General features: G+C 43.4%; 4 protein-coding genes and 1 long non-coding RNA gene across 7 annotated transcripts; 2 read left to right on the top strand and 3 right to left on the bottom strand.

Moving 5' to 3' along the window:
• The first annotated feature begins 163 nt into the window (after window positions 1-163).
• idua (alpha-L-iduronidase) lies at window positions 164-6,755 on the top strand. 3 transcript variants are annotated; one of them, XR_003977057.1, is made up of 14 exons: window positions 164-480; window positions 651-791; window positions 875-957; window positions 1,086-1,193; window positions 1,623-1,718; window positions 1,956-2,158; window positions 2,592-2,771; window positions 3,405-3,627; window positions 4,272-4,484; window positions 4,777-4,898; window positions 5,081-5,206; window positions 5,450-5,526; window positions 5,869-6,080; window positions 6,118-6,276. XR_003977057.1 is itself a non-coding variant. In XM_030357928.1 (14 exons), exons 1-13 carry the CDS (start codon window positions 329-331, stop codon window positions 6,008-6,010), a joined length of 1,866 nt encoding a protein of 621 aa, XP_030213788.1. In that variant the 5' UTR covers window positions 164-328; the 3' UTR covers window positions 6,011-6,043; window positions 6,118-6,276. The 3 variants fall into 3 exon arrangements, 2 of the variants coding, with proteins under 2 accessions (XP_030213788.1, XP_030213787.1); XM_030357928.1 differs by having other exon boundaries at window positions 5,869-6,043; XM_030357927.1 differs by lacking the exon at window positions 6,118-6,276 and adding an exon at window positions 6,393-6,755 and having other exon boundaries at window positions 165-480; window positions 5,869-5,969.
• An 8-nt stretch (window positions 6,756-6,763) lies between these two features.
• On the bottom strand, window positions 6,764-10,343 carry LOC115545105 (purpurin). Its single transcript, XM_030357931.1, has 6 exons — window positions 10,198-10,343; window positions 9,883-9,997; window positions 9,381-9,517; window positions 8,975-9,087; window positions 8,024-8,236; window positions 6,764-7,118 (listed from the first exon to the last, which is right to left on the bottom strand). The coding sequence occupies exons 2-6, from the start codon at window positions 9,994-9,996 to the stop codon at window positions 7,108-7,110; spliced, it is 588 nt and encodes a 195-aa protein (XP_030213791.1). The 5' UTR covers window position 9,997; window positions 10,198-10,343; the 3' UTR covers window positions 6,764-7,107.
• Window positions 10,344-13,447: 3,104 nt separating this feature from the next.
• Window positions 13,448-14,108, bottom strand: LOC115545106 (uncharacterized). The gene is made up of 2 exons (XR_003977058.1): window positions 13,834-14,108; window positions 13,448-13,506 (listed from the first exon to the last, which is right to left on the bottom strand). It is a non-coding gene; the product is annotated as an uncharacterized LOC115545106 (long non-coding RNA).
• Window positions 14,109-14,421: 313 nt separating this feature from the next.
• kcnv2b (potassium channel, subfamily V, member 2b) lies at window positions 14,422-17,163 on the bottom strand. Its single transcript, XM_030357930.1, has 2 exons — window positions 15,620-17,163; window positions 14,422-15,038 (listed from the first exon to the last, which is right to left on the bottom strand). Exons 1-2 carry the CDS (start codon window positions 16,967-16,969, stop codon window positions 14,766-14,768), a joined length of 1,623 nt encoding a protein of 540 aa, XP_030213790.1. The 5' UTR covers window positions 16,970-17,163; the 3' UTR covers window positions 14,422-14,765.
• A 3,290-nt stretch (window positions 17,164-20,453) lies between these two features.
• On the top strand, window positions 20,454-26,252 carry rchy1 (ring finger and CHY zinc finger domain containing 1). The gene is made up of 9 exons (XM_030358139.1): window positions 20,454-20,549; window positions 21,507-21,626; window positions 21,770-21,885; window positions 23,335-23,413; window positions 23,529-23,573; window positions 23,694-23,752; window positions 23,997-24,026; window positions 24,205-24,325; window positions 24,696-26,252. Exons 1-9 carry the CDS (start codon window positions 20,457-20,459, stop codon window positions 24,993-24,995), a joined length of 963 nt encoding a protein of 320 aa, XP_030213999.1. The 5' UTR covers window positions 20,454-20,456; the 3' UTR covers window positions 24,996-26,252.

The raw sequence follows: 26,252 nt of genomic DNA, 5'->3' as shown, positions 1-26,252 counted from the left end.
GAATGGGACGGAATGCAACCATAAGTATTAGTTACTTAATTTGTCCAAAATATCCAGAGATTAAAGAAGTGAAAACTTGCAGCACACCAGTTAAGTGAAAATGACGCTTTCAGTAGACACGCCCACTGTGCAACTCAACCAATGGGGTCGCGTATTTAAAACGTCATTCCTCATTGCTACTTCACTTTGGAAGATCGTTTTTGCTGTAGTTCTGTCAAAAATAAAAATGACACAATTTACAATACAAATCCTTTCCTTTAGCGGCTAATAATCCGTGCCAGATTGATCCCCTGCGGATTTGTCTCTGTTTTTGTCAGCCATCGCCAACATGCTCACTTATAAACAAGTAGTTAAGTGGACTTTTACTCTAGCTTTCCTGATAAACTTTGACCACACGGCAGGCTCCTCGTTTACTATCACAGTGGATGTCGAGAAGCCGCTTGGAGAATTGAAACACTTTTGGACCAGTACTGGTTTTTGGTAGGTAAATCCTTGTTGAGATCCACAGTTAAATCACATAACTAAATGGCAAAGAAAGCGTCGCGGTATAACTTGATTAGCCATCCTGTCTTGGTTCATATGTTAAGAATTGTTTACAAATGATTATACTGAAACACCCTAATCTTTACACCTCAATGGCTCCACTGCAGCCCCCCTCTCCCCCACACCGAGGCCCACCAGTTTGTCCTCAGCAGAGACCAGGAACTGAACCTGGCCTATGTGGGGTCGGTTCCCCACGGAGGGATCCAGCAGGTCCGCATCCACTGGATGCTGGAGCTAGTAACGATACAGTAAGATGAGAACGATGTTGGACTTTAATGATCAGTGACATAGTAGCATGTAGTTATGGACATATTTCTGATTTCCTGTGTAGATATGGTGAAGGAGGAACACGGTACAACTTCACAAAGCTGGATCAGCTGATTGAGCTCTTGTGGATCAACGGACTGAGACCAGGTATAGGTCGAACCGTGTCCAATCATAAAAGTACTATTTTCCCTGTGCTTGACCTTTCCTTTTAAATGTTGAACAGTCCTCATTTTGTTGTCCCGCATGGCCTCCTGTACCTGTTGTTACACTGCAAGGTTTTGAACTGATGGGCAGCGCCTCCAACTTCTTCAGTGACCTGGAGGACAAGCAGCAGGTGGAGGAGTGGAGGAAGATGGTGTACCTTGTTGCCAAGCGGTACATCGGTGAGTTATTGCATGGTCGAGAGAGAGCTGACGGGTCTGTTTAGACCGCAGGTTAACTGTTGAGGTCTATGTCCAGATGAAAACAGCCATGATCTTTGTTCTGTAATTCGGGTTGTTGGCCATTCATTGAGTAGTAAAAGTAATGAAATAATATATCCTAAAAGGATTGAGACAGTTTGTTAAGACTCCAGTTTAATTGTTGAAATGGTCTATGTCAAGACGTTCATCAGCTTGATCAGAATGTTTTTTGTTAGACTCTCCCCATCTCTCGGTGTAGAAATGTTCAGAACTGGACATTTGGCCATTGACATCCATTGTATCCCAAATCACAGTGTTCCGACCAAATCCTTAAGGATATGTTATTCACTACTTTCACTACTTAAAGAGACAACCTATGCAACCTATATCCTGTATTCAACCATCTTGCAGACAAATATGGTCTAGGGGTCGTCTCCCAGTGGAACTTTGAAACATGGAATGAACCCAACAACCACGATTTTGACAACGTCACGATGTCCATCCAAGGTACCGTGCTGTTGGATAGAATTACTTTCCGTGTGCATGAAGTGGACTTCATTTTGCTATGTGCCACCAAATGTCAAAAAACAAATGTGTGTGGGTATATGCAGATTTTCCCTCTGGCAGTATTTCCCACTTAATAATTTGCGTCGCTCTTTTGCTGTAACACTGGACTTACAACTGAATCTGCCTTCTGGCCTTAATAACCTGTGATCTGACCTCTCGACCCTGCACCTCCTCTAGGGTTCCTGAACTACTACGACGCCTGCTCGGAGGGCCTGCGGGCCGCCAGCCCGGTGCTGGGGTTCGGGGGCCCGGGGGACTCGTGCCACAGCCCCCCGCACTCGCCCTACTGCTGGGCCATGCTGCAGCACTGCTACAACGGGACCAACTTCTTCACCGGCCAGACCGGTGTCCGTCTGGACTACATCGCCCTGCACAAGAAGGTGAGGAGGAGGGGACTTATCAAGCCAGAAGACGGCTGTGCAAACTAGTTCTGTTTCCACAAGCCAGGGCCGAAGGACGTGGGTTTGAGTTCTAGCGTGGGTTCTCCTGGTGTTTGCGTGGAGTCGAGTCCCCTTAAGGGATGATAACAGTGAACGGTGGCTCTGCAAACATAGACAGAATAGACAGGGGTCCCACACGGACAACAACAAAAGTTGGATGAATGGATGGATAAATTAAAGTTCCTATTGGAGAAAAAAACAACAATGACAAGAGCATTATTTGACTTATGGTTAACATCAGTGTTTATGATCAAATGAGGACCTGGTTGTTCTGTACAGGGACATTTTAATCACAGTCATCTATCTACAAGGTCCAAAAGCCCACGTTGTCGTGCTTATAACTAAAATAAGCGTTTTTTTCCTGCGGCTCCAGGGAGGGGGGTTCTCCCTACCCATCCTGCAGCAGGAGGTGCAGACCATGCAGGAGATCCAGGACCGCTTCCCCCTGTTCCGGAGCCTCGCCGTCTACAACGACGAGGCGGACCCCATGGTGGGCTGGTCCAGGCCCCTGCCGTGGAGGGCCGACGTCACCTACGCCGCCATGGTGGTCAAGGTAGCACCACGTCTGCTGGGTGGAGATGGTTCAGAGGGCTACGGTAATGTCTGGTCAGTCCGGGAACGCACAGGGGAGATGTTAACAGCACAGTCTTCATGGATGCTCCCTCAGATAAATGTACGACAAAAAGAAAATAAAGATTTCTCTTCTTTTGTCCATGAACACAAAACTGATTATTTAAATTATATATATTTTTAAGTCCTTTTCCTGAAAAGCTTTGGGAAAAATGGAACATTTATAAGAGCCATGACACATTATAAATAAATGCCTAATCTGAATATTTTAGATGGAACATTGAGATATGACCAGACAAATATTTTTTACTTTACTGTTTTTGTTTATCATTTTGTATTCTTTTTTTCTTTTAACTTTTTACTTGTTTTAATAATTCTGTTGAGCTGTTCCATATAACACTTTGTAGTGAAGAAAAGAAAACACTGTCCTTTTCCACACTAGAATCGTGTTGTGACCAGTTGTTTCAAGTCATCCAACTGGAAGAACCACGTGCACTCCAAAATATCAAAGCGGCCTCTCCTTCCACTCTCTGTCCCCTCCCCCTTTCTGTCCCCTTCCCCATTCTGTCACCTCCCACTCTGTCCCCTCCCCCTTTCTGTCCCCTCCCCCTGCCAGGTGATCGCTCAGCACCAGGCCCTGGTGTCCCTCGGGGCGGCCGGCGGCAGCAGCATCAACTACACCCTGCTGAGCAACGACAACGCCTTCCTCAGCTACCACCCGTACCCCTTCGCCCAGCGCACCCTGACCGCCCGCTTCCAGGTCAACAACACCCAGCCGCCCCACGTCCAGCTGGTCCGGAAGCCCGTCCTGACCGTCATGGGCCTGCTGGCTCTGCTAGGTGAGGGGGGGAGACGGTCACTGCCACCCATAGATGTATACTGACTGGATAGTGCCTGAGCTGGGCTGTTCAGTGGAGTGCTTAAAGAGAAGGGGCTTCTGACTGGGCAGGACCTCTGCCCCGTCAGACAACCATTTGGGTGGGTGGTTACCCCGCGGATAAATGGCGGCATTGTTGACGCATGCTTTGAGGTCGATTGCGATATTTAGTCGTCAGTATATATGTCTATGATCGCCACCCAGGAAGTGTTTTGTTCTTCCTGGGTCACGACCCAGGAAACAAACCTGTGGAGTTCTGCCCCCATTGCTCTTGATGAAGTGCTGTATTAAATGTAATATAAACCAGTTTTGCCGAAGCAAACAGCGTCAATGTTCACTGTCTCAATACTCGCCTTCATTTATATTTAACTGTTCATCTATTTAAATCCGTTTATTTATATATTGAATGTACGATGTTTATATGTATACAGTGTATATGTATTGGCTATGTATGACTACACCAAAGGCCGTCATGCGTGCCCAGCTTTTTTCACTGTTTCAACATAATGATGTAATAAGTTTGTCAAATGTCTTAGTTTGTGTCTTGACATTTGTCCTATGGGTGAATCCGGGTCTCATGGGAGTGGTGTGTGCTTGACTCCTCAGGAGACGTCGAGGTCCAAGCTGAGGTGGTGGACTCGGGGAGGGCGCTGAACGGCAGCATGCTGGGGGTCCTGGCCAGCTCCCAGAGGCCCCGGGTCCCAGGGACCTCTGACAGCTGGCAGGCGGCTGTGCTGATCTACAACAGCAATGACAGCAGCTCCTCCGCCAGCACTCAGCGTGCAACCCTGACTCTAAAGGGACTGGCAGCACAAAAAGGTTCATTTGAAGAATTTATTTATTTTATCTGATAGCTCGACTAAGGTGCTGATGTGTATTTTACTTTTGTGCAGCATGCAGTATTATCCTTGGTGTATTATGTTCATTATCATGCTTTGGCAGAGCTCAAATTGATAGCGAAATTGGTGGAAAAATTGCTACATTCCCTTGTTTTGTTTACCCCAATTTGACTTGTCCTAGTAACCTCTTCACCATGACAACATGGCCAATCAAGGAACATGTATATCTCTGAATAACCCAGAGATTCCCCCTATATAATTTCCATTCCCAGACCTGGTCTACGTCACATATTCCCTGGACAACAACGTCACCAACCCCCAGCAGTTGTGGCGGGCCATGGGCAGTCCCGACTTCCCCTCAGCCCAGCAGTTCCAGCAGCTCAGGGCCGCAGAGGTCAGGCTTACATCCATACTAACGAAAGACGCACAGCCAGTCAACCAGTCCAGTCAGTCCAGTGTGTTCAGTAGTCTACCTAGTGATCATCTATATGCATGCGTGTGTGCGCATGTGTCTGCAACTACTGTCAACTCACACACCAAATGTTTTTTTTTGTGTGTGTCCCTTGGCTGACTTAGGACCCCCATGTTGAGGGGCCCTGGCCGGTGCCTGCAGGGGACACTCTGACCCTGGATCTGAAGCTGTCCCTGCCCTCCGTCCTCCTGGTCCACGTGTGTGCCAAGCCCAGGGCAGTGCCCGATCAGGTCAGCCCTCCCATCACACACCATCAATTTGGCCCCCGAGATTATCTATATAAAAATACCATGCTTGATGCTTGAATGGTAGTGATTTACTTAGACAGTATTCTGGGTTATGTAGTGTATAAGCACTTTGTGTGTATTCTGGGTGTCACTGGCTAAACTGTTGCAAAAAGTAGGTGTAGCAATATTTCAACACAATTGCAAGTACATGTGTTGTGTCTCTGTTTGCTCATTTTTCTTTTTCAGGTCAATGGATTGCGCTTCATCAAGATCACCAAAGGCCAAGTCCTGATTGTCTGGTCCGACCACTGTGTGGATTCTAAGTAGGTTTCTCCTGACCCTGAAACACTTTATTACGTTCACCTCGGCATTCAAACAGATTCAGGCATTTTTCTATTTGACTATATTTGAGTCAGAACAACAAAGTTTTCATTGCAAATATGTAATGAGCTTTCTTTGTTTGTTGTAGCACCAAAAACAACAATGAAATTGAATATGATGCAATACACTCCCTTAACATCGTTTAACTTCCTCAAGGGAGGAAGTTCCTCCAGGGAGGAGGAACTTTAACGATGTTAAGGAAGTGTATTGCATCATATTCAATTTCCGGCTCTTACCAGACAGGGGAAGCCAAACGTTCTCTGCTGCTGATTGTATCCCCACAGGTGCCTCCTTACATTTGAAGTAGAATTCTCCAGGGATGGCGAGGACTTCCATCGCATCAACGACCGGCACTCTATTTTTACATCCTACGTCTACTCGCCAGGTAAGAACCCTCAGTATAACCTACGTCTACTCTCTAGGTAAGAACCCTCGGTATAACCTACGTCTACTCTCTAGGTAAGAACCCTCGGTATAACCTACGTCTACTCTCTAGGTAAGAACCCTCGGTATAACCTACGTCTACTCTCTAGGTAAATACCCTCGGTAAATTGAATAACCTGCTGAGGATGAATACTGACCACCGGACTCATACTGATCAACTACAGATAGTCATGGAATGGTCTATATTGAGTCATTGGTAACACTTTACAATAAGTGTTCATTAATAAACATTTAAAACATTTATGCAGTACCTAAACATTAAGGAACAACTTATTAAAAGGGTGGTAATCGTTGTTGTGTTTATGTTAACCGAGATCATGGGGTTCATGTTAACTAGGATACGGGGTGCCTTGTGTCTCCACAGTTGACCAGGAGGTGAGGGGGGTCTACAGGGTCCGGGCCCTGGACTACTGGGGACGACCGGGGTCCTACTCTCTGGCCGAACCGTACTCACAGGACCACTAGTGTGTGTGTGTGTGTGTGTGTGTGTGTGTGTGTGTGTGTGTGTGTGTGTGTGTGTGTGTGTGTGTGTGTGTGTGTGTGTGTGTGTGTGTGTGTGTGTGTGTGTGTGTGTGTGTGTGTGTGTGTGTGTGTGTGTGAACATTTTTATTTTTTCTACAATTTAAGCACCTTTTTGCATTCTGTTTTTAGATTTCGGGTATTTGGAACATGTTCTTTCTGAAATAACGACTGCATGTTCTTGCACAATAAAAGAGAAGGACATCCACCGAAGACTTGTTTTTTCTGTAAAATTTATTGTCACCAAAACAAACTGATGAAACAATGAAGGTGTTCCTCAATAATGTGTCGATACTGTAAAGGATTCTTTCCTATTTGTAGTTATTGTATTTGGCATTACACTGATAAACATTGAGAAAGTTTTTTTTTTACTGAGGGGAGATAGTATTGTACTTGTACTGCATAAGTGTATACATTCAGATATAATCACGGTCGGTGTTAAAGAAATACTGGTCACTCGTACCATCCACGTTGTTTTTTTGAGAAGACCATGGCCCCCGCAGGTAGAGCAGTCCAGCACAATGCAGGAGTTCACCGGAAAACCTTAGGCTTGGGTGAGTTTAGCAAGCTCCTGTTGAGAAGACACAAGAGGAGAACGGTTTATATAAGTTCAGTTCTATTATTTGTATCTTTAATTCTTATTGAAATCCAGAATGTCGTCTTGGTTGTTTCTTAAATGATCCCGACATCACCATCAGGTGTGACGTTGATGAGCCATTAAAATCAACATCCTGGCGACCAAACAAGCAGCCAGGTAACACTGTACCAAAATACACCTGTAAAGGTTCGCCCCAGATGCATGCTTTACAGTTCAATCTCCCAGGCTACCCAGTGATCGTCCCAACTGGTTGGCTGATCTAGACATCATACATCTGGGTGGACACTCCCAACTCACTTAAGGGTCGTTTTAAGATTGCTTGTAATTACCAATCGACTTGAACTTTTCAAACTTGCCCTTTAGTAAATTAAATGAATTATTTTCAGTTCTTTGTGTGGAAGTCCAGTGTGTGTTCTTCTAATGCAGTAGCATCCAGCTGCAGTCCCGGAGCCGGGGCCTGTGGTGTGGTACAGGGCCCTGTGGTGTGGCAGAGGGGCCAGTGGTGTGGCAGAGGGCCCTGTGGTGTGGCAGAGGGCCCTGTGGTGTGGCAGAGGGCCCTGTGGTGTGGCAGAGGGCCCTGTGGTGTGGTACAGGGCCCTGTGGTGTGGCAGAGGGGCCTGTGGTGTGGCAGAGGGGCCAGTGGTGTGGCAGAGCGCCCTGTGGTGTGGCAGAGGGCCCTGTGGTGTGGCAGAGGGGCCAGTGGTGTGGCAGAGGGGCCAGTGGTGTGGCAAGTGGTGTGGCAGAGGGGCCAGTGGTGTGGCAGAGGGCCCTGTGGTGTGGCAGAGGGCCCTGTGGTGTGGCAGAGGGCCCTGTGGTGTGGCAGAGGGGCCAGTGGTGTGGCAGAGGGGCCAGTGGTGTGGCAGGTGATGTAAACGTACCGGACTGCAGGACGGGTGAGAACTGTCCCACCATGCAGAGCTCCTCCTGCTTCTGCCTCACGAGCCTCTGGATGGGCGGGGGCATGCCGCGGGGGTTACGGGAGAAGATCAGGGAGTAGCCGTCATCACAGCTCCCGTCCTCCTTCAGCGTGCGGCAGGCGTAGGTGATGGCGTAGTTGTTGTAGTCCGTGTCGATCACCCAGTAGTTGTCACCTAGAGAGGAATATCAATTAGTCTGTGTGGTTGTGTGTGAGATGTGTCTACAAGGCGTTGAAAATAAAAAAATACTAAGTGAGCCTAAAACATACTGGCATGGAAAACAGATATAGGATTATTTTGTGCAAATTGTCAGCAGAACAGGAGTTTAAGAAAAATAATAGGGTCACATTTCAATCTTCTATCATTTCGGAATTGTTTCCCCAAAATTATTTTCTTTGGTTTATTTATTTCCCTGTTTGTCTTAATTTATCCTTTGTATGTTTTAGATTATTGCGATTCATTGAAATTACTATTTCAAATCTATACTCTTGGTTAACTTCACTATGCTTTCATGCCATCATTTACCACACCTCCTTTCTAAGCACACAACGGACGTGATTGTGAAATTGGTACCAAATGTACGGAACCATAATCCATTTTTAATGTAAATTGTGGGATACCGAAAGAGAAACTCCCCTACTGCAGCAGGAAAGACGTGTGTGTGTGTGTGTGTGTGTGTGTGTGTGTGTGTGTGTGTGTGTGTGTGTGTGTGTGTGTGTGTGTGTGTGTGTGTGTGTGTGTGTGTGTGTGTGTGTGTGTGTGCGTGCGCGCGTGCGCGTGTCTTTTTGGTCACACACACATATCTACAGCTTATAAGTCAGCAACCCCACCGTGACCTCAGGTGCGGTGCCACCACCAGGGTTGTTGCTAGGCGACACCTTCAGCATGAGTGGTGATTGGACTGGGACTCACCTCCACTGGACAGGTAGCTGGCCAGGCCCTGGTAGTTCATGAACATCTTGCCGGGGGTGGTGGGGTCGGGAACGGAGTACTGGGCTGCCATGTCGGCACACACCACCCAGAACCTTAAGTAGTTTCAGGCAGAAGACCGTCAGTCTAACATATACTGTCTGTCGGACATAAGCTGTCTGACCCATGGTGTAAGAAACTCTGGCAGGATATACTTTAAGACGAATTGCACAAGGAGATAAACTGTTGAACCCATGTCCTTTTTTCGCTATTCTCCAATGTTTAAAAATAAGTCGAACTGACTGATCAAATGATCTATGGCCAAACCTACTTCTAAATGCCATTGTGTTGCACTTTAACTTGATTCAATTATATGCAAGTTATCATTCTAGAAACTTTGAAAACTCACCCAAACAGGGTGACTCTGCCCCTTGAGGAGGCGACCATGGACCCGTCGTCCCCGATGGTGTACTCGGCTGAGATGTTGTCCTCGAGGAAAAGACCTTCCGGATCCTTCTTCTGCAAAGCGTACCACTTCCCTGCGTACTGCCGCACAGAAACACCAGCGTTTACAAGACGGCACAGTGAGTACGATGTATATTTCTCCTCGTTTTGTCGCTAAGGATACAAATTAACTTTGTTAATCTCAGACGGTACATTTAGTGGTCACAGCAAAATAACCACATGGTAAATCAATTAAAAAGTTTAAGAAAATTTCAGAAAATAAAAATTGTTAAAGAACTACTAAACTACTAAAACTACTAAAATTGCTCTATATATTATTTGGTTACTATAAATAAGATTTTAACATATTATGTAAATGTTTCAATGACTATACCAGAGGTATAAACATGATATCACTAATAATGCAGTAATTATGGTCTAGGTCTATCTGTGTTCTGTTGACTCACTCTCTTGGGGTCGAAGTCGTCTTTCACGGTGAAACTCTCCACCACACAGGAGGCCAGGCTCTGCTCCACGCAGGCCAGCACCACCATCAACAGAGACAACATTTGGAAGTCCATTCTGGGTGATGGAAAGCACAAATATAATTATATTCATATATTTATTGAAAATCAACACTTACAATAATACAAATTTAGTTAAGGGTCTGGTTGCTTTCCCATTTAGGATTTCATACATATGTTAGTCTTTACAAAAGTAAGGATAAAAACGAGGCTGCTGCAAGCCACCAATCTCCAGACATAATGTCCAAGCCAACTTACATGGAGCTGTAGAAAGGTAGTAGATCTCCAAACGTTGTTCACTGTCAAAATGTCTCTGTAGAGAATGCCCCTGTAAACACCAAGAGGGAGCCTTTATAGCCTAGACAACAGACAAGCCCACCTGTTTGTTTTCACATCTTGCAACTAAATGCAGAGTTTAAGTCTATCACTGATCCAATTAAAGCAAATCCTCACTGTAATCTGTGGGAGCCTTTGCATACAGCAGTATAGGCTTTATGTAATGACTGCAGGGCTGTACATAACAATAATAGCTGTGTTCAGGTTAATGAGTTGACCTGCGCATACACTCACCCTTGTTTACATGACACAACCACAGGTGTATTTAGGTGGATGTTACATGGCTGCGTAAGCCAGTTACATTAGGTCAAATACTTTCGAGACAGACTTAATAATGTTTGTTTCTTCAAATTATTTAAATTACAAAATAATGTTACATTATTATATACTGTAGCATAGCCTGTCCAGAAGGCATAAATATATGGAGTAAATTATGTATATGTGATGAAACTTGGTATTTGATCACTGTAACTATCAACCTAATTAATGTGTTTTTTGTATACTTATATTATATGATATTTATATACTTTTAGGCCAGTGAAATGACGCTCTCTACTTTCATAGTCTGAAAGATGAGGGAACTATCTGGCTTGTATGTTGTAGGCCAGTTTAACAGAAAGAGAATTGTTATGTGGCCTGGAGCAGAAATATTCCTCTGACAATCTAATGTTATATGCTTTGTAGTTTCTTTCAACGTATCTCACATATTCTTTCAACAGAACCATAATAGTTATTTCTAGTTTCTTGCTATTTACCATTTAGTATTCATCTGGAGTTACCTAACCCTCTCTCAAGTTCAAGTACAAGTTGTATAAGTCACATTCAAAGTCAGACATGTTTCAACTAGCAGTGAAATGCTAACTTTTCCTGCTCCTTTGACAGTTTTTTTAACTCAAAGTGAAATAAGAGTTCTAGTTTTCCACTGAGAGCTTGTGATAGTAGCCTGTTATACTCTGTTGTGGGCATGTAAGCATGCTGGGGCAGGGGAGCACAGAGTAAGGCACGGCAGGAGGCACCGCCTGAGCTTCTCTGTATTGGCCCTACAAACACGGTACAAATACCCCCTCACCCCTGTTGTCCAGGTGACAGAGGGCAGTCTAGTGTTTCAGTTTATAATCCCAGACAACTGAAGCAAGTTACGTGAAAGGTAGCTAAATACAGAGATTTAAACCCCACTATCAGGTCGGAATTATACTTTTGATAATGTATGGATTACAATAGGAACTATGTGTACGGCTATATACATGAGACGTGTGTAAATTAAGCCTACTATCATATGTACATTGCAATTGAAAATTGCAATTAATTTGTAAAGGGGATTTAAGTGTAGATGACATTTAGACTTAAATCTATTAAAAGTGTGTTGTGGATACATTATATTCAAACAAACTTTTTGTTAATCCGACCACAGTCACCATATGCAGTTCTATGACACGTAATACTAAATTTTGTGTGAGCAAAGTGAGGAAAGCTGACTAAATATAGACCTAGCCTATATTTGGGTTGCCTTTCTCTCTCACAGACATCTTAACCGGCCATGTTATGGAGAACAGACTTAAGTACAAGGTCATATCAAGTATTACACTTAAGAAAGCTTTCTTAAAGAAAGCAGGTGTCTTCCTGGCTGCCCAAATAATTGACGTGATAAATTAAAAGTCGCACCATGTAACATTTTAACATGCTCGTAGCTTAATCGATGGTGGTCTCATAATGTGGGAGCGCCGGTTAAAGTTGGACAGTGGTTATTGAGTTTTTAATTCCGAAGGTCTCCCGCCTTCAAACCGGGAGGGTCTTAATTTTACCCCTGTGACTTGTGCTGAAAGTGTTGACTTGTGCTGAAAGTTTGCTGAATATATAAGTAATATAATAAGCCTCATGTTTCTTATTGGAGGAACCATTCCCAAATAACACAGGAATGACACATTTAGTATCATTGACAGTTTGCAAATATATGTAATATAACATTCTCTTATCAAAAATAAATGTAATATGTCAATGCTTTTGCTTGCTTGGCATAGTTTAACATAAAATACTGGGTAAAGAAAAAGTTCCATTCATACAAGAGGGTAATATTCTGGTTTTGTGTTCATAACCAAACTTTAATATCAATATTTAAATATATACGAATAACCCAAGTTAACAAATGCATTTGTAATGTAACAGCGCATTTTATACAAGTATGGTATTTAGGAGGGTAGCCACGAAGTCAGAAGAGGTACAGTGAGAGTCTACAAACTGGGGAGTGGAGACGGTGTGACCTGGTGTTCCAAAGCAAGCGAGCACGAGCGAGGGAAAGGGGGATTGCACAAGGTTGTTAGGATCTGTACACATAGACTACATTCAGGTCCAGAGCTTTTACTTCAGGATGGTTTCTTCAGAGGCTGAAAGCAAAAGAAGAGACATTCATTACATTTAATAGCCACTTTTCAAGTTTCAAAGTGACTTGTTTATGAAACAAAAATGTCAGACCAGCGAAATCTGAGAAGCTACATCAACCAAAAATAGAAGAGCTAAATGACCACGTTTCTAAAATGAAAGATTTCTCTAAATAATTTAAGGTTAGTGGAATCGTTAGATTGGCATTAGACACACACACACACACACACACACACACACACACACACACACACACACACACACACACACACACACACACACACACACACACGTATTATGCCATGTCTAGTACACTGCAAAACATGCAGGACAACACACTAATATCGATTTGAACTATACATCAGCTCATACACTCGAACTATCGTAAATCCAATGTCACTGGTGTAGAGAGAAAGCAAGAGACTACCTTCGGCAATCGCCTTGGCGATGCGCTCCTTCTCCTCCCTGACTTTTTTCTCCTCCTCCTCAACCCTCTTCTCCTCTGCAGCAATGGGCTTCAGTTCATCTGAGAAGGAGAAAGGACAAGATGTACAATAAGCAAAACCCTTGTTTTCCTTTTCAGTACTGACCTCAAGTACTGTACCAAATTACATAACAGGATAATTGAACTGTATCATGCATTGCCAGAAAGAAACTTTTATTTGATTCTAAACAAAAATAACTACTTGCATTGGACGTTTGAGAAAACAAATCCATTCATCCAATCAGATGGTTAGATTCTTATACGTTTTAAATGCAATTGTTTTGGACATTTGTCACTTGCATCTGGAGTGACTCACCATATCTCCTTTTTCCATAGATGATCCCAGCAATTAATGCTGAATACCTGGCGGTCTACGGACACATAGTACATGTTAATTTACCACATTCTTGTTCACGATTGATTTATGTTTGAAGTTGTTTGAAATATCTTTATTCAACGCACGCATTTAAATCTCTTGTTATAACACAGTTCAATAGTGTATTTGTTGTATCTTTGTTTTTGTGATGCATGTTTCATGCTCGTCCACTGTTAGCTTACTGGTTCACATTAATAGCATAATAACATTAGCATTAGCTGGGTATATAGCTTTCGCTCATCAAAGACGATCTCGGTGCAATTAGACAGCAAGTTAGAGTGTCATACAACCGATTAAGGTTGATAACTAATAAAAGTCAAACCTTGATCAGTGGAGATACAGCGACGGGAGGAGCCATAGCTTCAGTTTGCAAATACCGGTTTGTGCACTACAGAGGTCACTTCACCGGCGCTAGGGATTGTGGGAGACAGTGACGTAAATATCTAATGGTTATATAAATATTATATCAAAATTAATTTTATCTACCGAACGAAATTCTCAGTTTGGAAGGAAATATATATTTTACGTATTTTTTTTAAATATGATCTTCCGTAATTTCGATTCTGCATGACCTGTAGACTTCCAGGAGAGGGCAGTAGATTTCCAGTTACAAGAGGATAAATTGTCTGTATTTATTCATATAGGCCTAATCTTTTTTTTATCGTATCAAAACTCTAACCCAACATGCATTAAAAATGATTTATAATAAGGAATGAATTACCATGCACGAATATACGTCTTTATAGGCCTACATAAACTTATCACAAAATACTTGTTACTGCGCAAAGTTAGTTTGTTGTGAATTCACCGTTTTTTTGTATGAAATCCTGTGTATTATGTGTCAATTAAGACAGATGTAGTTCTATTCAATTACAAAAACACCCGTGTAGTTAAGAGACAAACAAAAGTATAAGTAATAACACAGCAATTTATTGTATACACAGCTTTATGAGGCCAAGCCCCAACATATCCCCTTTTAATGTTCCGTTGTAAATTATGGATGTGATACAAGAGAGGCCACAAATAGAAAGTTTCTCTAATTCAGCTAACAAAACAGCAGATATTTGTATTAGAACTAGAAAGCACAATATTTGTAAAATATACCTCGTTTTTTGGTCAGATTGACTTTTCTTTATTCAGCTGAAAAATCAAGCCCATAACATTGCAAAGTAAAGGAGGACATTGGGCTACATAAATAACATATACATATTGTGCGAAATTCATAACAAAATATATGAAATGATACAACAAAAATCAAGTATCAACCTCTCCAACCCTTGTTCCACGACAACAAAGGTTTACTATTCTCGCTGTCCTTTTGGCGAACCTAACCTTTCCTCGGTTCTTCATGTTAGCTGTGTACTCGTTGGTCTTGAGCTTAGCGTAGTAGTCTGAGAACTTGTTGAAAAGGATAGATATGGGCAGGCCGTTGAGGATAATCCCAAAGGAGATGCAGATAAACGCAAAGAGGCGCCCCAGGATGGTCTCTGGGTAGATATCTCCATAGCCCACCGTGGAGATACTGACCTGAGAAAGAGAGAGGTGTGTTGTGATTAAGTTTTGTTTTTGTCACTTGTTGCTATGAGTCCCTCAGAAGATGCGTGCATACAAAGTGAGTGTTTTACATTGATTTCAGATACAGGTCATTAAGGGGCAGGTTTTGGGTTAGGCATCTCGCTGAAGGATGACGACAGGTACGAAGTTGACGACCTTGGGTTTTAAACCAAGAACCCTTCAGCTAGGAGTCAACTTATTGTCCACTAGGCCATCCTGAACACAACAGGACCAACCACTACATCCCCTTCCTTCCTCTCTATTCTGCCTCGAGAGACCTGGAGCTCCTCTCTGTCTCTATTCCCCCCTGTACCCTCTTTACCTCATGGATGCTCCTGGCTTACCCAATTTTTTACAAATTCACCCAAGTGCCCTGTGTTCCCTTAGATTTGTTTGATGTGATGTGAGCTGATGAACTGCGATGGATTCCGGGGCATCTTTAACCATCATCAATGACCTATCTAATGAATGTAACTTAACCTACTGTCATTTGCTTTCAAACAGAGACGACAACAGAGAAGTGAATGAAGAGTATCTTTGTCTTGTGTCCTTACCGCCGCCCACCACCACGCTGCAGGGATGCTGGTGAAGTTGGTCTGGGGCATGTCGTGTTCCACGGTGTACACCATGGCGGAGAAGCTGAAGATGCCCATGGCGATGAAGAGGAAGAGGCAGCCCACCTGCTGGTAGCACTGGCGCAGGGTGAAGCCGAACGCCCGCAGGCCCGTGGAGTGGCGGGCCAGCTTGAGGATGCGGAAGATGCGCATCAGCCTCATGATGCGCAGCACTTGGCCCAGCTTGCCCACCTGCCGCACCGCCTGCATGTCGGCCTCGTGCTTCATGTAGTTCTCCTCGTTGTCGAAGAACTCCAGCACCAGCTGCAGGTACTGCGGCAGGATGGCGACGAGGTCCACCGTGTTGAGCATGCTCCTGCAGAAGGACTCCAGGTCCGGCGTGGACACCAGGCGCAGCAGGTACTCCATGGTGAAGAAGGCGATGCACATGGACTCCACGTGCTCGCAGTAGGTCCTCCCGCTGAGCGTCCCCGTGGGGGTCCTGTACTGCATGTCCTCTACGGTGTTCAGGGTCATGGCCACCAGGGAGATCAGCACAAACATGCTGGAGGCCACGGCCATGAGCTTGGCCAGCACCGAGGAGAAGGGCTTCTCCATCAGGTTCCAGATGACCCGGCGAAAGTGGCCCAGGAACATGTCCTGGAAGAGCTCCTCGTTCTCCTCGATCTCCACCTCGGCCTCCAGCTCCCGTTGGATCTTCAGCTGCTCGTTCAGGTCGTCCTGCCGCTCCTCGAAGGATATGCGGCAGCAGCGGTGGGTGTTCTTTATCCGCACCCCCCAGTAGTTGATCTCCTCCAGGAAGTTGCGGGGGCACAGCTCATCCTTGATCCACAGCACACCCGTCCGGTAAAAGTTGAAGATGCTGAAGAAGACGTCCGGGTCCCGGTCAAAGAAGTACTCGTCGTTGGTGACGGTGTAGTCGTCGCACAGGTCCAACTTCATGTTGTGGTCCGTGTAGGTGGCCAGTCTTCCTATCCGGGTCTTGGGGTACTTGGCGGCCATCCTGTAGGCTATCTGGTACGGCTTGCCGCCCACGTTGATGTTGATCATGTAGTTTTTCTTTGGGGCGTGTCTCGAGGAGCTAAAGAACAGGTTCTCATCCTTGTCCACCTCGTCCTCCTCGTAGTCTGCGTACTCTGCGTAGATGTCGTAGATGTCCCGGCTCAGGTCCTGCATGGACCTCCATGACTTCACGCAGCTCCCCTTGACCAGCGGCCCAACGCTGTCCGTCGACGGCCGTCGATTGTCGTAATCCCCTGAGACTTTGTAGTTGGGGAAAAGGCTCTGTCTCCTGTTCCAAAGGTTGACCATCTTGGCCGTGCTACCCATGTCTGATGCCCGCCCGCTGTCCTCCCCTTTTCCAGGGTTACACAGCAGACAGTGCAGCACGGAACCCCGTCGGCATTACCATCGGCTAATACTTTCCCTCCCTTATGTGTGGATGGAGGGCAGGAGCTGGATGCATCGTGGCCCTGTTAATGTTGCTGACTGGGAGGATCGGCCTGCTTACAGGATGTCTAAGTACCATTATCCTCTGCCCGGTTCCCTCGAGCATGTGACGCACAGCCGTGTGGCACAACCCAAGGTATACGTCGACACAACTTCAATAATGTCCCATTTTGAAGTTGTGTTTTATATGAACTGGTCGTCAATTGAATGCTCAAATAGTAGTTGTATTAAATTGAGTTATTATTAGAACAGCAGTCAACAACTGTCCATGGTCCTCTAATGTGTTTGATGTGTGTAATATAAAGTCTCTGGCACTGTGCTGTTAGTCATTAATCTATTTTTTAATCCCTGTAGATTATTTAAAGGAAGTCATCTTGGAGTGGTATTATGGAGAAATACCACTGCATATCTTATAATGCCATGGATTTTTAGTTTAAGTAGAAACACAACATTAATGGACATCAAGCATATGGACATTTTACAGCATATTTCTAAATGTATTTTGGGTTTGGCAAACATGAACAACATGAAGGAAACCCAATGGGTAGCCACATTAAACAGAATGAAGGCATTATGTGTAAACCTGTTTCCTATTGTGGAGGTAGTGATAAAGGAATCAATGGACAGAGTCACCAAGTAATCAAGAGCACTAACATTTAGGGGTAAAGTTACAGTCCCATTCTTGATTCTGGAAGATATTAATGTGACCAGAAACCTATTCATACCCATATTCATTTTTAGAATGTGAACCATTGGTTAATGCATTGCATAATGTTGCGTGAGGCTGGAATCCTCTTAGGATAGGACAGATTATTGATATGCTGATTAAAGATAATCCAGTATCAGATGGGGGCGGGAACAGAGTGTGTGTGACTAACCTTCACTCATCCTCTCTTGGGCCAGACACAGCCCACAGACCATAGCCAACACTACCTGCTTACGACTCACCTCCACCCAGGGCTTCTGCCAGCCTCAACAGAAACATACCTTTTAAAGAGAGCTGCAGTCTGTTCAGTATAATGTATGATAGAAATGGGAATTCCTAATTATGTTTAATCTATCCTCATTTTATGTATAATAATATAGCATTTGGAGGGTACTCTGAGCATGGGTGGCCCCAGTGCGAATTGACCCGCTCTTCATGGCAGTCATAATGCCACTCCCCCAAAATCATGTTTTTAATAGGGGTTATTTCCACATTAAATTAAATATATAGATTTTTTATTATTTCTTTCTTTAAATGTACAACAGACGGCTTAATTTGTAATGGTTCGGACAGCTATTTTAATACACTTCTTTATTTCAAGAAATATTTGCCACAGTTAACACCGTTTTTTATTTTTCTAATCTCGTCGAGTTACAGTGTCCTCCTGTATACACTATCTACAATTTCTATGTTTTCCCAATTTCTGGATTTAACTCCTCCTCCACCAAACTCTACTGTTCTGTCAGGAACAATTGTTTGCAAGATTTGCAGAGCTAATTCTCCAGAAAGCAGCTTAGTAGATCAAGAATGTAGGTTATAATCAGCATGTGGAAACAGTGGGAGCCACAAGGCATAGAGGACATCTGGCTATAATCCTTGTTGATGCACATACATATCTCATACTATCTATAAACGGCAGAACCCAAACACAGATTAAAACTGAAGCAAATCACTTTCAAGATGTTTTGAATTTTAGAAGTCCACGAATTTGTATATTTAAATGTAATATTTAGAAGTTATAAATTCAAAGGTGTCTACTTTTCAAAAACTAATTTCAATGGCATTTAAAAGAAAAAAAACGTGAGGCAGTGATTTGCCTACATTTAAGATGCAATAATTGGAGTACATCATAATGTGGTCTGTGAGAAGTGGATTTAGATGTTCAGCAGAAAGACACAACGTTTATTCTTTACCCGAAGGAAGATGGGACCAAGATGGAGCTGACACTAAACCGAAGAGAGTTGGAACTGATGACCGGATTTAAATTCTTTGGGATGTGGTTTTAACTCAAAGATGGAAAACAATAGAGATGAGATTTGGTCTGGGACCGAGTGGGTAGTGGGGAGTAGATAGACGTGCAATTTATATTTGCCTCATGAGATCACACAATTTGTCAATTGGACAATTTGGGTAGGTGGCATTTGGACAAGCAGCTAGTCTGCAAACACCAGACTTAAGAAAAACTAGATGACATTGAAGCCTAGGCCTTCAGGATTAGCTGTGCTTCACATAAAACACTCAGAGTGACAGCCCTGCAGGTAAGATGAGGGGAATTGTCGTGAGAAATGTCAAGGAAACAACTTTCATTTGGTTAATATAGAAGTGTATAATGTTCATCTAAACAATAGGAAACTTAGAGCCAAGTTGGGAGATAGAGAATGATAAAATATTTTGGATGGGTGTGGGAGAAGGAGGCGTTTGAAATAGGGTTGTCAGGGACTAATATAGCACAACCATTGTATATCCTGCCTAGCTAACCACCATGGCCTCTACCATTGTGTGGAGAAGTCATAGAATTACTTGATGCCGCTAAAGATATGGAGGGGAAAATAGATAATGCCATGAACTGTATATATTATGTATCCCTTAATGTGTTTACGTATGGGTCAAAAGAGGAATAAAGTGGAAAGGTCATCATGTTGTACAAGTATTTAATTTCAAAATGAAAAAATAAATCACAAGTAATCCTATCAGTATGGGAAGATGATTGCAATAAGCCTAGCATTAGAGGAAGTTAGATCACTTCATACTTTGATTTGTTCGGATCCATGTGCAGTATGGAAGAGTATACAGTCTTATCAGGTCAATCAGGCAAGATAGGTTGCATGACATTTTAAAATCACTGTCCAGAATCCAGAGGATGGGGATAGTAGTTAACAATACATCGGATCCAGCATTGGTGGTTCGATAGTGGAAATTAAAACGCTGATAAATGGGAAAAAGATTCAACCAAAGTAGACCAGACTTCAGTTAAGCAGAAACCAAAAGTCTTATAAAGAGAAATAGTAAAAACAAATGGCAGAGCGATAAGGATAAGAAAATTAAGGGATGAGCAATTTAATAAATCAAATAGCATTTTTTTTATTTGAAAGAAGCATCCGAAGGGGACGAAGTGCACCACGAGCTGAAAGAAATAATTTAACATCTATTTTTCTAATTTAAAAAATATAGTGATGGAAGAGCAGTAATAAAATAACTGAGAAGTGAAGTACGAAATAGTAGTAAAATATTTACTAAACCACCATGAGTGCTTTAACTTTCAACAACATGAGTTTGTTAAAATAACAACATTGATCCATCGAATTGAAGTTATGGTTAGTTATGTTTATTATTTTGGTTTATTCTCACCGTCTGTCCAGACGGTGGCGATAACGCACCGAAATGTTGTTTCAACCGACACAAACACTAAGAAGAAGAACAAGAATGGCTTCCCCTCCTGGATGTGAACATTACGTCCGCAGCTGCTTGTTAAAAGTGAGAATATTTCAGAATTGTGCATAACATTTTCCGTAAAACAGCTTGCTACTTATCACATGGCTTAATGTATGGCTACATTTAGACCCATTTGTGACCAAAAACGTCGGTGTATAATAATAATACGCAGTCCTTTGGGTCGCAAGGTGTTTCCATTGAAAATCTTGTAAACTTATAAGTTACGTGTGTATGAAACGTGTTTCTACCATCTTTCCTGGGTAGCAGTGGTCTTTTAACATATGCCAAGGGTTTGCATGGATGGCCTTTCGTTGCCCGTCGTGGGATCTGGTTATTTCGAAGCGAAACAAATGATTAAATCCATAAAATATCTCTTGAGACTGTCAATGTTTTGGTAACTTGACTTGAACCATGGTCGCTTAGTACTCTGTACAGTGTGGCTTCTGCAGGAGGTGATACCACGACAACAGACTAGACTACCGTGTTTGACAACAGCCTTTACCAAAACAGTGACAGAAGCCGACACGTTGTGGATTGTATAACTTCGGATGAGACCTCCACCCGGCAGGTGTAGGGACTTAAAAGACATCCTTATACGCAAAGCACGAATTAAAGACCAACGTGCAGGTCTAGCTGTAATTCAATGCCGCACATCATGGACAGTTTGCACTTTGAATTCCTCCTTATTTGCCCACATTTTAATGATAGAGGCCAGCCTGCCATTTGCGTTTTAAGGTGGCTAACTAACCGTGACTCTCAAGTGTACTTCACTAAAAGTTAGTTTATTTACATTTTGAAAGTAGATGGCTTCTTGATTTTCACAACATCTTTCAAGTCTAACTGACCAACATCAATTAACCTTTTTAATAACCATTTGCCATTGCCTGAAATCCTCATAAGACTAGCCATTACATAAAAATGTCAAGGTCTCTATTCTCCCTCCCCCAATATGTATGTGATGTTGAGGCCCCTTTGTTTTTCTTTCACGTCTTCTCCTAGGCGCCATGCTGTGGCAAACTGTATGTCTGCAGACTCTGCCACGATGCCGAGGAGAACCACCAGATGGATCGCTTTAAAGTCACAGAGGTGCAATGCTCTGACTGCCTGACAGTGCAACAGGTAGGGCTAGCGACCTCGGGATTCATGTTATTTTTAAGAACACCAAATCTATGGCTGCCTGTCATTGTTGAAAGGCTATATCGTCATCAAAACTGAATGTGCACTGCAGACCGATGGTTGATCATGTGTTATGCTCTTTCTAGGCCCAACAGACCTGCCAACAGTGTAATGCTGAGTTTGGCGAGTATTACTGTGACATATGCCATCTGTTCGACAAAGATAAAAAGCAGTATCACTGTCAGCCATGCGGCATATGCAGGTAAGCAGCAGTATTAATACATATCTGAAAGAAGCAAAATTAAGTGCAGTAGTTAATCCAGTATCCCCGTTTGGGGCTTTTCAGAGCTCGCTTACATCCGACTATTCACAAGACAATAGATCTGTGAAATTAGATACTTTGTGCAAAACAAATGTCATTGTGAGAAAATAGTTAGCTTACGGTTAAAAATAAATGGGTGCAGGCTAATGATTATTATGTTCTTGTTAAGAATAGTCTTTATCTCGTGTCATGCGGTACCTTTTCCTCCGGTTCCCCACAGTGTTCATCATACATTTCCTTTTTCACATCCATTATCCCGGGAGGCTGTGGCCCTCTGGGATGAGAGACAGACAGATTTATCTGCAGAACATAGTTGTAGTTGATTCCATAATAAATACACAAACAACTCCAAACTTACACTATATACCGTCCACAAATACATTATTTTGTGATTGTGTTATTCTTATTTGAGTACCTGTAATTAAATTTCATACACATACACCAACACACACACACACGCACACACACTAGCTCCCATATCGCTTCTTTGAAAAATTCAAGGACTATTAATCTTGTACTCTATTCCTTAACCCCCTAAATATGCCACTTGTCATGATCATTGCACCTAACAACATAAACTGTAGACACACATTACCGAATAATGGACATTTATGGTACAGCGGGGTGCGCAATGCTCTCGTAGTAATATTCACAGCCATAGTTGTTGCCAAAGAAACCCATCCGGTTTTTTCCTTGGAGACCCCGTATCAGACAGACCTCAAAAAATAATTAAATTAGATTTAGCCGTTTTTCTACACACATAAACTATAATAACGACTAATAATAGCGTGATAGAGTAGACGCTGTGAAATAATAACATTCGTGGTCGTGGGTCCGGTTGGTGTTTCACGGCCCCCTCGGCATCTCTGGATATCACTAATAAAGTACTAGTCATCAGTCAGATATAGACGATAGATGCACATTGTCATGGTCATGATGTATCCGAAATATAGCAACGGTCTAAGAAATACTTACAGCAAGTCAGCATGTTGTCGTCGGATGGGTCACTGCTTCCACAAAAGACTTGCCCACCCTCCCTCCCCCCAAACCGGATGTAAGCGCGCTCTGAAAAGCCCCAAACGGGGATACTGGATTAACTACTAAGTGCAGTCATGTTTTTAGCATTTAAATAAATATGTCTAAATATATTTCATTGTTATACCAGGAAATAAATCACCTTTCCAAATTAAGGCACTCGAATGCATTCAGGGGAAAGACACTTAAGAAGAGGGAAAGTGGGTTGAAAGACATAGCGTGTAGAAATTGCAAATAAATTCAAAGAAATAACATGTAGCATAGGACTAGATGGTCTGAATGGAACCCCGCTACAAGGCGCCTACCCTAGCAGCCTGTTGCAGCCTCATCCATGTCTTGTTTTGAACCCTGCAGGATAGGACCCAGAGAGAAGTATTTCCATTGTGACAAGTGTAATCTTTGTCTCGTCAGTAGCATGAGAGGAAACCACAAGGTCAGTTTAAGCCTTCATCTTTATAATGCCAAGAATAATCATCAATAATCCTTCATTATTTTGTTTCATCAACTCTTAATGTTAATTTTTACTGTTCTTTTATCGTTTACTTTAGTGCGTTGAAAATGTTTCTCGGCAGAACTGCCCAGTGTGCATGGAGGTAGGTTTATATTCTACCTATGATCTGTATATTCACATCTCAAAGAGGGGATTTGGTTTTTGGTTTGGTTTGAATGAACCATAACCCTTGAATTAAATATCTTTGTACTTAATTTCTAAGGATATCCACACTTCAAGAATCGGAGCTCAAGTTCTTCCATGCGGTCACCTTCTACACAAGTACACGCTGTTTGGTTGTCAATATTTCATTGAGATGATAAAGTGTTCGACTTAATTTAGTGAGAGATATAAATAATGTAAACAATTTAAATATGATGGAAATGGGAAAGAAATCCTTTTAATAAGGGAATACGTCCCCATATGGTGTTTCTTGTATGGCATACCTGAAATAACAGTTGGTTACGAAAGATTATCTTCAGATCAACAACCCTTATTAAATAAGCTTACGATATTTTCTTTTTAGGACATGCTTCGATGACATGATCAAAACCGGGTAAGTCTTTTGAAGGATTCATATTTCACTAGATAGATATGCATTATTATTATTATTATTGATCAAATAAACAACATTATTGATCTCTCATGTCATTTTTTCCATTTGTTATATTTTGTGTCAGTGTGTACCACTGGGATAATAATGATCTGATAAAAGCTGTCATATTTTTGGCCAGAGCGTACCGCTGTCCTCTTTGCATGCACTCGGCCTGGGAAATGGGCACCCACTGGGAGCACATCGACAAAGAGATCGCCCTGTCCCCAATGCCCACAGAGTACCAGGACGCCACCGTCAAGGTCAGTACACATCTTTTTTGTCAGTTGAGACTTGGCTCGAAGTGGCTGTGATGCAGTCGACGAAGGCTCAACAAGGTTTTAGCTTGGGTTCTTACACCATCGGTAGAATCCAAAGCAGGATTGGGATGCATTCAATTTGAAGGCCTTGAGCAAAGGGACAATGCAAGTGAAATATTTGACCTTCTTACCTTTATGAACACAAATAAATGGTGTGATGTGATAGTAGAGCAGACAGTTTTCAGCTCCAGATTGCTCTCATTAAAACCCCCAAGGTGTATTCGGATGTTATCTTGCCACGTCCCCCCGTGGTACAGGAGCTCCCGTGTTGCTGGGCCTCCCGTTGACATCACCTCTGCCCGTCTGCTTGCAGATCATCTGCAACGACTGCCAGGCTCACTGCACGGTGGCCTTCCACGTGCTGGGGATGAAGTGCACCGGCTGCGGCTCCTACAACACGGCGCAGGACGGAGGCCTCATCCAGCCTCCAGCACCCCCTCAAGAACAGCAGGGGGAGGGGGCGGAGGAGGCGGGCCCCGATGGGGAGCCGCAGGAGCAGCAGGAGGAGGTAGAAGGAGGTGAACCCCTTGAGTTTGAACCGGACAGTGACAGCGACGAGTGGATGGACGCCGAGGCCGAAGAGGAAGCCGCAGAGGAAGCGCCAGCCCAGTAACCTGCACCCCCCCCCGCCACCATTAAACCCCTCCCCCTGACCGTTACCCCCTCCCCAGACACATGAACTTTTCCCCCGACACATGAAACTGAAATCACCTTCAACTCCTCCTCCAGATTAAACTTCTCCCCCATTATGAATCCCACTCTCCTCACTGTTGCGCTTCTGTGCTACGTCTTAGAATAACACTTTCAACACTCTGGTAATGTTGCACTCTGATCAAGTGTTCAATGGGGGATTTCTCTGACTGTAAATTTGAAGTTTTTGACCATAACGAGGAACGATCTGAGAAGTCATGGCTGAATAAGGGCACACTCACACTAGGGCTGTTTGCCTGTTCCGTGCTGCAGGAAGATTCAGCACGATTCCCCCCCTCCCCACTCCCCCCGCTGGCCCGTGGTCACACTGCTCCCAAAGGCCGTGGCCTGGGCATGATTACTCCTTCATGCATACGTCATCACGTCGTGAATACGATAAATACGTCATCACCAAGAGTGGTGTCCAGCTGCGACTGAATGCTGTCGTCGGCCCAAATTTCAAGTAAACACTCGACTTCACTATCGCACCAACGTAAACCCACTCGTGAACCGCTTGCCGCCATTGTTTAAAATGATTGTTGCTGGGAAGAAGGGCATGGACCTATAAAGAAAGAAGTGTCGCGCAAGGACTACGTCATCCAGCTCACGTTTCGTATCCGCAAGTGTCATCTCATTAGCATTTGTACTTTGGCCACGGCACACCTCTCCCGAGTGTGCCGTGGCCAAGGGGCTGTTCCGTGCTGGAATACGGAGGGCGTGGTCACACTAGCCAAACGTTCTAGACTTTAGTATGCAAATGAGCTCGGGCACGGGGCTGCGGCCCTAGTGTGAGTGGCCCCCTAACACACACTTGTAGTTTCTGTTTCAGGGTCCTCTTTCAAATGATAAGTTAAATCTTTGTGCTATCCTTTATTGGTTTGCACTTGTTTTGTGCTGGAGGCTGAACTATTTTTTTTATGTTTCTTACACTTTAAGCATGGAGACGTTACACAGTGAATGGAGAATGGGACTTCTCTGTATACTCCTGTTGCAAAATTCAGTTTACTTAGTTGACGTGATGTTTTGCAACTACACACGGTCAGTGTGTAGTGTGTGGTGGAAGTGTCTTATCAACTTCTATGCTTCAACAGATTTGTTTTTTAATCGTTTGTCAAATTATTCAGAGGATTTATGGTTTAACATGACAAAAATAAACTCATGCGATTAATAAGAAAATCCA

This window comes from Gadus morhua, chromosome 6, assembly GCF_902167405.1.
Source record: "Gadus morhua chromosome 6, gadMor3.0, whole genome shotgun sequence".
NCBI lineage: Eukaryota > Metazoa > Chordata > Actinopteri > Gadiformes > Gadidae > Gadus > Gadus morhua.
This window is presented reverse-complemented; position numbering and strand designations above follow the sequence as displayed.